This window comes from Gossypium hirsutum, chromosome A02, assembly GCF_007990345.1.
Source record: "Gossypium hirsutum isolate 1008001.06 chromosome A02, Gossypium_hirsutum_v2.1, whole genome shotgun sequence".
NCBI lineage: Eukaryota > Viridiplantae > Streptophyta > Magnoliopsida > Malvales > Malvaceae > Gossypium > Gossypium hirsutum.
Window position 1 is genome coordinate 106,194,842 of NC_053425.1, and position 13,323 is coordinate 106,208,164.

At 30.2% G+C, this 13,323-nt stretch overlaps 2 protein-coding genes, 1 long non-coding RNA gene and 1 pseudogene across 3 annotated transcripts; 2 read left to right on the plus strand and 2 right to left on the minus strand.

Annotated features, from left to right (window-relative positions):
* Positions 1 to 278: 278 nt before the first annotated feature.
* On the minus strand, positions 279 to 1,004 carry LOC121209602 (uncharacterized). The gene is made up of 2 exons (XR_005904732.1): positions 620 to 1,004; positions 279 to 432 (listed from the first exon to the last, which is right to left on the minus strand). It is a non-coding gene; the product is annotated as an uncharacterized lncRNA (long non-coding RNA).
* A 4,912-nt stretch (positions 1,005 to 5,916) lies between these two features.
* On the plus strand, positions 5,917 to 6,921 carry LOC107931641 (ethylene-responsive transcription factor ERF109). Its single transcript, XM_016863581.2, has one exon. The coding sequence runs from the start codon at positions 5,980 to 5,982 to the stop codon at positions 6,544 to 6,546; it is 567 nt and encodes a 188-aa protein (XP_016719070.1). The 5' UTR covers positions 5,917 to 5,979; the 3' UTR covers positions 6,547 to 6,921.
* Positions 6,922 to 9,558: 2,637 nt separating this feature from the next.
* On the plus strand, positions 9,559 to 10,145 carry LOC107931664 (calmodulin-like protein 30; annotated as a pseudogene).
* A 69-nt stretch (positions 10,146 to 10,214) lies between these two features.
* On the minus strand, positions 10,215 to 12,770 carry LOC107931665 (cell number regulator 1). The gene is made up of 3 exons (XM_016863596.2): positions 12,407 to 12,770; positions 12,104 to 12,313; positions 10,215 to 10,395 (listed from the first exon to the last, which is right to left on the minus strand). The coding sequence occupies exons 1-3, from the start codon at positions 12,642 to 12,644 to the stop codon at positions 10,322 to 10,324; spliced, it is 522 nt and encodes a 173-aa protein (XP_016719085.1). The 5' UTR covers positions 12,645 to 12,770; the 3' UTR covers positions 10,215 to 10,321.
* Between the last annotated feature and the right edge of the window lie 553 nt (positions 12,771 to 13,323).

Genomic DNA, 13,323 nt, shown 5'->3' on the forward strand with positions numbered 1-13,323 from the left:
TAGGGTGTCATTTCCCCACCCTCCCCTCCCCTCCCCTCCCCCCATAATTATACTTTAACAATCAAATCCCAGAAAGAACTATAGTTTTATATGTAAGGAACAAGACTGTAAAAGTGATTATTTGATATCGACATTTATAGAGATGAAATAAATAAAAAAACTTGGGCTTATAGATCTTTCCTCCTAAAAATAAACTTATTTTAGTGGAGATTGGATTTAACTGAAATTAGTTTATCCCTTTTCAGCTACTTCAATAAATTATATTATTGCATTAAAGCTAAAAAAAAAATTATATTATCATTTTTATAAGCCAAAAAAAACGATACTTAAATCAATAAAAAGAGAAAAATATAAATAAAAAACAAAAATATTACCGAAGAGACACTAAAAAACTAGATCTAATCCCGCTGGAAGCTCATGTGTCTTTTTTATCTACGATCCAAACAAAGAATAATTACAAAAATGAACTAAAGAAAAAGAAGAAGAAAAAGAAAGAAATACTAGAATCTTCACAAGCATTTTCGATGGTAAAGAAGAAGATCATAACAATATCACTCAAAAAAATTAAATAAAAAATAAAAAGAATAATAAAGGAAAAGAAAGGAAAATTTAGACTTACGCAAGTAATAAATGAGTGAATCAAAGAAGCTTTTATAACATGATTTTTATCAGAAAAAAAGAAGAGAAAAATAATTGGATCAAAGAGCGAATATAATTTATTCACATTTGCATAGATTTAATAAGTTTAGATATATCCTTCATTCAAAGAAAATGAGAGAATGTGGTGACTGGTGACCAAACATTTTCTCGATGACCAAACAAAAAGAAAGTGAAAATGATATTTCTTATCTGAGTCAGTTGAGGAAATTAGGTCGGTGCCAGCGACAGAGGAAGTAGGTAGGAGGTAGAGATGAAGGTAGAGGTGGTGAGTCAGGGATTTTGAATCTTGATTTTAGAATTGGGAATAAGGGGAGGAGGGCACGAAAGTGAAGCACTAAAGCTGAAACTAAAAAAGTAATGTTAAAACTTAAAAATGATTAAAAAATATTTAGTATATAAATCGGGCTCGGCCGGCTGGGGTCGGGCCAAAAAGTCTTATCTGAAGTCTGATCTATTTTCTAAATGGACATCGTTTTTTGTTTAAACTCATATTTTGGGCTTATATTTTTACCAGAACCCTCTCATTTTTCAGACGGACCTTTAGGCCAGGTCGAGTGGCCCAACCTATGAACACTTGTAGTCATAGGTTAGGTTGATAGTATCAATTAGGGGTGTGCAAAATTCGGGTAAAACCGAAAAAATTTGGTTAACTGACCGAATTCGGTTAATCGGTCGGTTAACCAAATTAATTCGGTCGGGGATCGGTTAATAATTTTTTAAGTTTTCGGTTAACGGTTAATTCGGTTCGAAACCGGTCGGTTAACCGAATTTTTTCGATTTAACCAAAAAATTAATAAATAAAATTATAATATATAAATAACCCACTATTCACTCAAACCCAATCCAACATAAACCCAAATACCCAATCTAATATATATTAACTCAAGTACCCAGCCCAACCCAACCCAATTACCCAACCCAATCATAAAAATTACAAATAATTTAATAAATAAAAATAAAAATCTAAAACTAAAAATAAAAATAAAAAACATATAATTTTATACAAATAATTCGGTTAATTCGGGTAATTCGGTTAATTTGATTAATTCGGTTAATTTTATACTTATTTTAACCAAAAATTAAAAAACATATAATTTTCAGTTAATTCGGTTAACTGATTGAATTAACCGAAAAAATTTCGATTCGGTTAATTTTTTTAAAAAATTTCGATTCGATTAACGATTAAAATTTTTGAAGAATCGATTAATTCGATTAATGTTATTTCAGGTTGGTGGTTAACTGCCTGAACACCCTTAATATCAATTGTATCAATTGTATTAGATTAAAGCTGTTTGGTTTAAAGACAACGGCTGTACTGTCATGTCTTTTTGTGCAGGCTTAAAAGGTGAAGAAATTGTTTTAGTGGCTGCCATTTTGTTCACACACGCAGTACACTGTACTCTTGATATAAACTATATAATATGGATAATATAAAAAGTCATTATACAGAGACGTATAGAATTTGACCAAGTCAAATTTGTGAGAACTTAACAGCGCAGCTCTGGCTATTGCATGAAAATTTCCGAGTACCAATGCTGTCAACAATGACAATTGCTATGAAACCTTAAAGACAAAAAGGTGACGAGCTATTTAGCATATCATCCATGCGTTATCCACCACCACCAATTAATGGGAAAATATCCAATTGAATTTACATTTATTATAAGACAAAACATTAATTACTAAGGCTTCGTTTGGATGGACGATTGACTGTGGTGCGGTGCGTTTAGCTTACTTTTTATCTCACGCTACAGTATTACTACAGTATTTAATCTCACCGCTACTACTATTTTTACACTAACCGCAGCTAAACGCACCGCCTATCCAAACTCACCCTAAATTAACTTTTTGTTTCTCAACAAAACAAAAACATTAATTTTTCTTTTTTAGATTTCAAAGGTTTAATCCCGCTCACAAGAAAAGCTCTACCATTACAAACACACATGCACCCCCCTGTACACAAAGAAAAGTTAACACGTATATAAGAAACTATCAAAAAGCAAAAGATAAAGATGGCCTACCAAGACATTGTTGTTGTTGCACTTGTTTTTATGGCTGTTGCAACCCCTTCCAAGGCTTCTTCACCTGCAAATTCACCATCTTCTTCTTATTCCTCGGCTTTCTCCTCCAATTCCTCTTCCGCCAAGTCACCAACACCATCCTTATGACCATCCAAATCCGATAGGGGAGCACGCAAGTCATTTCCTATTGGAGCCCCAAATAGTTCTTTTAAGCTCCTCTTCTCCTAGCTTCAAGGTTAAGAAAGGATCCTCTTCTGACGTTGAGTCTCCCAACTGCCGATGATGAAGTTTCTGACTCCCCTTCTCCTAGCCCTAAAAGAAATGATGATGTCGTTGATAGTGGAAGCCCAAAATCCAATAATGACTGTCTTGTACCAGAACTTTTTAATTTCGTATCAATCAAAGCCATAACTGGCATTGTCGGTGTTGTAGTTGTTACCGAATTCTTCCTCGTCTAAAGCCTCACATGTATAAGTTCACAAAAGGCCTTGAGATGGTGGGTAAAAATTTATTTTTTTACCCAAATAATCCCTATATTTTATGAGATACAAGGAGGAAAACTATATACCCTATATTTTATGAGATACAAGGAGAAAAAATATATACGGGTACCATTACAATGCCAGCACCAAAATAAATATTTTTTAAAACCCCTCAGCAATCATCAAATAAAGGTTTCCCATGTGATTGACTTGGGCACCGACCAGACCACTAATACTATTCATTTCACATCATTTTTCCCATAATTATTTTTAAACCTAGTAGATTCTTACAAATATTAAGGTTTTTTAGGTTAGTTTAGTAAAACAGCCCAAGTTCTCATGTTCAGTCTCTACAACTTTATCTTAGTGAAATTCTACAAGTATCTGTATGATGACCTTTTTTTTCTAATTTAGTTCATTTTCTTGAATTTAATCATTTTATTTCTCTCTTTGAAACATGTATTTTTTTATTCTTCTTTCAGTTTTGTAGCTTATGCTTTAATATCTTTTTGATAGAAAACGCAATATTATTTTCCCCGTTTAACAAATTATATTATATATACAACAAAGTACATAAATTATATATATGGTAAGTGCCAATTTTTTATCTTATTTTAATTCTATAATCATATTTACAATTAAAAACATCTTTAAAAGGTAAATGGTTCTATCTTAATTTCTTTAAACCAATACATACATATTTCATTGGGTTTTTTTTTCATTATTTTTTATATATTTATTTTTATATTAACAAGAATCATTCATATTTTTCATATATTCATGCAATTAAAAATGTATCAGAAGATAATTATAAAAATACATATCTTAATCTTATCCGAATTCTTTTATTATTGTTTAGTTTATTGTTTAATATTTTTATTTTGTTCAACAAAATATTCCATGCTTTTCTAGGATTATTTTAAAAATATATATTTAAAAATTAATTATTATAAATATATATTTTCAAAAATGTTATTTATCCAGTATAATATCACTCATTTCATTAAATTTTGACAAAATCTAAGTTGAGGTATAAAAAAATAAAAAAATTATAAGTACCAAAATAAATTTAACTACTAAATTCAGGGACTAAAAATTATATTATCCATATTATAGTTTATATCAATAGTACTGTGCACGGGGCCAGCGGCACAGCATGAACAAAATGGCAGCCACTAAAACACTGTGTGGTCACCTTTAAACCTGCAGACAAAGACATCACAGTACAGCCGTAATCGTAAACCAAACAGCTTCTACATCTCCGTGTAGGGTTCAAAAATTTGATAAAGTAATTATTCTTTTGAAAAAAGAGTTAACGTTTTGGTCTATTTGTAAATCTAAATTTGTGTTCTTTTCAAATCAACCTTAAATAATTCTTAAAAAATAATAATAATAAAAATAAACTCTTTTTATTTTTTAATAATAAATTTTAAAAAATTATATAAATTTCTTATTTAAATTACTCAAATATTCCCAACAAGAGTTTTTCTCAAATAAAAAAATTATTATTTAAAACTTGAGAAAATTTTTTTAAAGATATATTTGGTTGATTTAAATAAGAATTATATATGGTTTTTTTAATTTTATCGTTTATAAAAAATGAAAAGGGTTTATTTTTGTTATTATCGTATTTTTAAGGACTATTTAAATTTAATTTTAAAAGAAAATAGACCTAGCATGCAAATAGACCAAAAGTTTAAAAATATTTAATGGATGACGTCGGCCTTAATGACATCATCCTTTCTCATCCAATCTAAAAGGGTAATTACTTCATTAGGTCCCTGAACATTTTGTATAATTACACTTCAATTCGGTGTTGATGGCGGCATCCCAAATTTAAAAAAAAAAAATGATTAGCCCATTATGAACTGTGGTTTCACCAATGACAATAGCGGCACCAAGGTTCACTATTCAAAAAAAATTATTTACCTACAAGATTTTGAAAGTGAGTCATTTGTTTAATTAATAAAAGCTTTTGGGTCAATTTAAAAAAAAAAAGCCGATGATTTGCTATTTGCTTTTCATACTTTGTTTTGTCACTGAGATTTCAAGGCTCATTGGCTGCACTCTGAAACTCTCGTGTTTATATTTTTGGATATATTTTATAGAAGGTCCCTATACTATGAATGATTTTCAATTTAATCCTCATTTCTAATTTGTATGTTCAGTCCTAGATCAATCTTTTCCCATTAAATTTATCATATAAGTTGGTAGTCCTTATTTTTTAAAAAACATTTGACGAAGCGACACATATACATGGGCATTTTTATACAGATTTGAGAGTAAGTATAGGAAAAAGACTAAATTCATCAAAATTGTATACATTGAGCTTTTATAGGAATTTTCAAAAGCACATATTTTTCTTATAAAATTAATTAATTACAAAAATGACACAATTAAAAAAATTTATATGAAATTGATCTTTTTTTACAATGACTTTTGATATCACCATTCTCATTGGAAGTACCACCCTTCCTCATTCCTCAATGCTTGTCTGTTTAAAAATAGTTTCGTAACAAAATTTTGATTTTGCACCTAATATCTTCGTACAGATTCCGGAAAGAAAAGTTCAACTGCGTGGGCGGCGCAAAAGAAAAAAAATCCATTTGTCATGTGGCATCGGTTTTGACTCTACCTGGACTCCACGCAATACAAAATCCTTAATAAACGAAGTAACGTAGGCGAGTCCAAGTTTTGAAGAACGACAGCTGTCAATTCTGTTTCCGTCTCCCCCTATATATATGTATGTAGTCATTCACTTCTTGTTCTTCCACAAATCTACAACAGCCAACTCTTACTCTCTCAAAAAACACATCATGGAAAATTACAATACACCCTTGCCTTTCACTCGTGAAAAGGAGTACGAAATCATGGTCTCCACCCTCGTTCATGTCATCAACGGCACTCAACCTCACACCGCAGTGTTTGATGACAACGACCGCATTCATTACTTTAATCCCACCTGTACTCCTTTGAGGGTCAACGGTTGTGATGTTTTCCCGCGTAGCCAACAACAATTACCCACTGTGCCAGCGCCAACAAAGGAGAGGAATTACAGGGGAGTACGACGGAGGCCGTGGGGGAAATGGGCGGCGGAGATTCGGAACCCGAAGTTAGCTGTTCGGGTTTGGTTGGGGACGTTCGGGACGGCGGAAGCTGCTGCTAGAGCTTATGACAGGGCGGCTGTTAAGTTCCGGGGAGATAAAGCAAAGACCAATTTCCCATTATCAGATTACAAAACAGAGCTACAAGAAGTAGAAGAAGAAAAGAAGAGTAATGAAGATAAAGGGCGATCTAGTAAAGAAAATGAGGATGAAAATGGAGGAGAAGCATGGGAAATATTCTCAGAGGGAGAGCTTAGGGAGTTAATGAAGATGGATTAAGGGAAATATTTTCAGAAGCCGCAGGTATGGTACAAGAAATGCCACGTGTAAAACAGATATGTGTTGCTCACTGGAATTCATACAACAAGTACACGTGTCCTCTGTCTTCCCTGAAAGAGTAGTCTACTTGTGACATGGCAATGATTTTCCGAGTTGTAGCAGATAAAACTTTATTGTTTTCATCTTGCCTTATATTTAATTTGGTATGATACGATTTTTAGAGGGAGACAAAGTTAAAAAGTTAAAGTTACTGTGGATTAAGCTGTGAGATTATCATAGCTAAAAATGATGGTAATATATTGTACGTAAATATTGTACCATGTGTCACTCAAGTCTAGGTGAAAATAATGACATTCATAATTATTGTTCTCTTAATTATGAGGTTAATAATAATATTAAATGATTATTTTTATAATTAATTAATAAAATTAATAATAAATAAGAGATAAAATTAACAAGAATATCAAGCTTATAAGTATTCATAAAATTTCTAAGGCAACCTCTACAAATTGATAATAAAAAATCTTTTTCTAACTAATATAATAACACCTTTAGTCATCAATACTTACATATTCTATCAATTTGATCCTAATTCTAAATAATTCAATAAATTTAACCCTTCACATTTCCAAAATTCTATTATTTTGATCCAAAACTTTCAACTTTTAAAACAGATGCATTCAAGATCTATAAATTTGTAAGCCCTCCCCCCAAAATAAGAACGATAAAACAAATAGTAAGAGGCTCTATATTAGTATTAAAATAACCCAATAAAAAATATATTTTTTTTGTAATTATAGTACTCAAACTCAAAATTTTAGATATTAATTTTTTTATCACTTAACCCAATAAGTATATGATTTGTAAGCAATGCAAGGGACATCTCAAGAAAACAAAAACACCCTTTTATATTGCGTGCACTAAAATATACTCATACAATGCACGAGCTATATGTGTATCAATTAAAATATATTTAATTATTTTGCAATTTATAGATGTGGGTTTCTAAATGTTCTTTTAACATAAATTACATTGGTAACCATCCAACTAATAATAAATTAAAAATAAATTAATTTTTTAAGTAGCATACTTGAATTTAAAATTAAAAATTAAAAATTTTGTTAGAGATCGACCCATATAAAAAATGAACAATAAAATAAAAAAATTGAACACACAAATATATACGTGGAAAACCCTCAATTAAGAGGGTAAAAAATCACGAACAAAAGAGACTTTACTAATGAGAAAGTAATCTGAAGAGTACAAGATGGATATAATAAAAAACAAACCCTAAACTCGAATACAAAGGCCTTCGACTAAAACACAATATCATTGCTTCAAAAAATATATTATTCAAGATAAATCATTATGATTATCAGACAAAATCTTCAAGTCCATGTAAAATAGCAAGCTTGATCCCCAAGCAAAAGGATAAGGATACAATATTGAGAAGACATTGTCGATCCTTCCTTCACTTCCTCTCCAAAACTGATCAGCATTGTTTAGGATAAGATATAAAATGTTCTAAGACTCATTTGCTTATAAAGAAAACAATCATGGAGGACCAACTAAAAAAAGCCAATAACATACATCAACAGGATGTCCTGAAATTATGTCTAGATTTTTCTCCAAAGAGTTGTCTCAGACACCTATTTGAACAAGTGAGTGAACAAATAGTCCAAAAAGTTGTTTAAACAAGAATTGAAATATTAGCACCGAACAACAATGATCCAACACTAATATTTTATACTTTGAGTTTAACTTTACTTATAATATGTTAAATTTTATTTTATTTTTTATAAGTTGAATAATTTATATCGTATCAAAATTAAATATATAATATTATAATGAAAATATTAGAAAAAAAGTTAATTTTATATACAAAATATTACTAAAATGAAAAGTATATCAAGTTACTAAATATTAATTGATATTTATAAAAAAATCAAAATAATAATTATATAGATTAGCTTAAATAAGTTTGCATCAGTCATTTACCGATATAAATAAGTTTGAATAAAATTCAAGATGATATTTCTTGTTAACCCTAAACACTTCAAATGTCTTTTAAGAGTATTTTATTTCATCTAATAATTAATTTTTTTACCGTGGGTATAAACTATTATTCGTACTCATTATCATGGGCGGAGATTAAAGCCAGGCATATGGTTGTTAACGGTATTAATGGCATGACTATAACATTTGGTATCTTTCTTCATTCCAAACAATATGCAAGTCTGTACTAAAAAACCTATAAAATAAAATATGCAAACAATGTCCTGTACCACACAACATAGTCCACTGTTTCCTTGAATCGATTATCTTTTTGTTCGATCTCTTTTCTTTTCTAATTATTATCTACAAATCCTCAATCAAAAGAATAAAGTCTCTCTAGGTTCCCCTCTCTTTACCTAATATTCACAGTTGAGAATCTTGCATCTATCATCTTGTATATTAAATCCATCAAAGCCTTCTGGAAAGTGGAAACCTTGTCTGAAAAGAACCTTAAAAGAACTGGTTTTGATTCTCATTAATTTCTCAGTTTTAAGTACTCTTCCTTTGTACTAAATACTAATGGTATATTCATGTTCTTTATCTTCCCTGTTACTCAGTTTCCTTTAGGTGTAATTAACACGTATGTTCAACAGGTTTAGATGAGTGTCGGATATGCTTGATATTTTATATATTTGCAATATTATACCTTTGTATTTCATATTCATACTCAAACAGTTAAAGAATGGAATTGGAATCTTGCATGGTAGTGCTAATGATATTCAACTTGTAGTTAAGTAACAAGTCTTTTCTATTACGCCATTGCCATGGCTTCCGCGTAGAATAACAACTTGTATGGATGGAAATCAAAAGTTTGGAATAAAAACATGAAACCCAAATTGGCACACTCCTTTTTATTATTTTAGATCCAGAAATTCCATTTAAAGTAATATTCTACTTGATCTTGCAATTCGATTCCTTGTTATAGGCAATGCTACATATAAAGAGAGTCGCCTGACATAGATCACATCGTATAACCAAACACAGTTTCAGTTTACAATCCATTATGTCAAAGTTGAGTTTCATCGAGTTCAAATATGGATCATTGAAAAGACCAACTGATCAGTTGAACAGCATCAACAAAACAAGACAAAGCTCCTGGAACATGTCTTCTTACCAACCAAACATGGAGGAAATGAAATGGGTGTTCAACAAATTCGACACCAACAAAGATGGCAAAATCTCCAAACAAGAGTACAAGTCGGCTATGAAAATAATGGGGAAAGGAATTACAGACACAGAAATGGTGAAAGCATTTACTACCGTCGACACTGATGGTGATGGATTCATCGACTACAAGGAATTCATTCACATGATGCATAACATGGAAGAAGGGTTCAATAACAATGATATCAAAACATCATTTCGAGTGTATGATTTGAACGGTGATGGGAAAATAAGTGCAGAAGAATTAATGGCGGTGATGAAGAAGATAGGGGAGAGATGTACGTAAAATGATCAAAGGTGTGGATGTTGATGGGGATGGTTTGATTGATATCAATGAGTTTATGATCATGATGACTCGTACCATGAAACCCTTTCAATGATCCATCTGGTGTTATTTTAATCTGGTGTTATTTTAAGTATTCTAGATTTGTAATAAGTAGTATTTGCAGTTTTTAGAATAAAAAGCAGGTATCAAATAGCATAAAATTTGAACATGAAATGGTTCATAGTACAGATAGAAAACTGAGTTGAAGACGTTGCAGAGGTTTTTGTATAATCATCTGGCCATACGTCCTACCACGGGAGCAACTGTAATTCCTCTGCCGTGTCGATCCATGTTTGCTTGCCAACCTTTGTACCCACAATTTTATTATCAGTAAATGTAAAAAAAAAAAAAAAAAAACCCTTCAAATTTCATGTGCCACCAGTTTTCTACAATAATATGCATCACATCCGAATATAAGAAAAACCTTCAAAAATAATGAGCATATCCATGCTCAACGGGTACTCTCTCTCAATGTTACATAATTTTGATTAATATAATAATAAATTAAGACTTTAATGGTTATACATTTGATCAATTTCATCATGATTGTCAAAAATTATCTGAAAGAAATGTATAAAAAATTCTAAAAAATTCAAAAGAATATATAAAATAACTTAGACTTAAATTCGTTATTATACTAAATAAACTATGTAAAATTGATGGAAAAACATTAATGATATGATTAATTGTTCTAAATTGATAGGAATTAAATTGTCTTGATCTTTATTAAATGGAACAATTTACTCAATATCAAAATTGAGAGGGAGCAAAGAAGTTATTTTCCCTGTTCAGCACACAGCACGGACACGTCGTAAACATGGTACAACACAACCTAGTCACTATCACAAGAATATGAATTTTTTTTATAATATGAATAATGATAAGAGAAAATAATAAAGATATTTTTTATTTAGGTTAAAATGTAAACTTAGTCCCTGTACTTTGAAAATTTTGAGATTTAGTCTATATACTTAAAAAGTTAAACTTTTTTTATTTAAAAATTCCAGCCCAATCATTAAAATCGCAAGTATTTTTTTTTGTCAAAATTTGTCAAATTAATATTTTGATTAGACTATCTCATGTGACATAGCATATGATTGAGGATAAATAAACATATTAAGTTGACAAATTTTAACAAAAGTTACCAAGGATAATAATGATTGGAATAAAATTTTTAATTTAAAAAAATGAGAGATTGAATTTTTAACTTTTAAAGTAAAGTAATTAAATATTAAATTCTATAGAAATATAACTACTAACAACAGGTTTCAACTTTTTTTATTAATTATATGATAAAAGTGTAAAATTAATACTTATCAATTAAACATTTACATGTAAGCAAGAATTATTTATAAGGGGTTGGGATATTTTTATAAAATATATATTCTTGAAGTAGGCTCTACTCATTTAACAATGTATTTTTAAATTCGAGATAATATTGATTATTAAAATTTAAAAAAAAATAAAATAAGTTAAATGTTGAATTTGTATTAGATATTATAATTATTTAAGTTTATTTTTACCTAATTAATATTTTTAGTTATCATTTATACTTGGATATTACAATAATTAAGCTTTATTTTTAGCAACTTAATATATAGATACTACTTTATATTAGTTTACCAAATTAAACTAAAATTGTTATTAAATTTATTATAAAAAATATAAATTAAATTAAAAAATTTTGAAAAACTTGAGGGGCCAAATACAAAATTTTTACTTTTTTAAACATTAATTATGATATCAAAATATAGAATTTAAAATTTTAAAAAGAAATTTTACAAAATTTAGGAGTACCCAACTCTTGCCAGTCCTAAATTTGCTTCTGAGTTTAAGCATTGTAAAAGTGAATATGACAAGAGAAAGATGTATTATTAATAAGATATAAAGATTAAAAGAGAAAAGCAATATGGACTATAAAAATAAATATGATTAGAACAAGTAATTATGAACATCAAATACTTATCATATAAAAAAGAGAAGGGGAACAAAAACAAACCCCAGCCAACTTACCAATCCCCATATCAAAGCCACGGTTCTTGAGCTCCCTATACTCTTGACAAAGTGAGCAAGTCTCACAGCAAAAATGAACCAAGCAATCAGCACAAGGAGCTTCTTCCAAATCATATTGACCTCTCAATCTCGACCTATAAACACATGAATACAAGCAAGATAATCCCGTAAGAGCCAGCAATCCATAAACTGCACCACTTGCTGCACATGCTGCAATTCACAAAAATATTCAACACCAAAATCAGTTTTTTTAATCTTTCAGGTTCATAAAATGATCTTAAATGGGTGTTTTCAGAAACATACAGATAGACCCTTTGTTAACAATCTCGGCAATTTGTCCAAAAGTAACACAAGGACAAAAAGCAGTGATCAAACAATTGGCAGGGTCATCACAACAATGGCAAAGGCCAGTTGACCATGATGAAGCACTTGCTGCTGATCCACGGAAAGGAGAGATATGGGAAGGAGGTGGTAAATTCATGGGAGCTGTTGGGTACCCTGCTGGTGGATATTTTGGATTGCCATGAGATGAAGTATACATATTATTTCCTATTTTTGTTGAACTAAGTTGAATGATTTGTGGTTAGCTTGGAGTTTGTGGTGAGGGAAAATGGAAACTTGTAGTTGAAAAAGAACACATGGGGTTTGCTCAGATTTTAAAGCTTAAACCTCATTTCCAAGAAAGTGCTGGCTCCGGATTTCGAAATTAAAGGGCTTGAAAATGAGTGCCCCAATGCATAGTAAGTTGTAACCTTCCCCAGGAAGACTTCCCTTGTGGAAAAAGAAATATATTACATGGGGGCAAAATCTAGGTTGGTTAATTATTTCTTATCAAATCTAATTTTCTTCAATGATATTCGAAGTAAAGTTTTTTTAATTATAATGATTCTAAGGTTTGAATTAGTAAAGGTGTTTATCATATTTTTATGGTTATGAAATCCATCTGTGTAACACCCCCTACCTGTATCTATTGCCGGAATAGGTACGAGGCATTACCGGAGTTTATTGAACATTTTCAAATAATTCTGAGTCATTTATTATTCATATTTTGAAAATAATCATAACGTCTCTCTATTGGACCCTTGAAGCCCTAAACATACATTAAAAACCAACCGGAATTAAATCGGGATCATAAAAATTTTCGCAAAATCTTAAATATTTTCATCTAAGTACTTATCATTTCAATGCTTCTTATAATTAAACATGTTACCATTCAATCA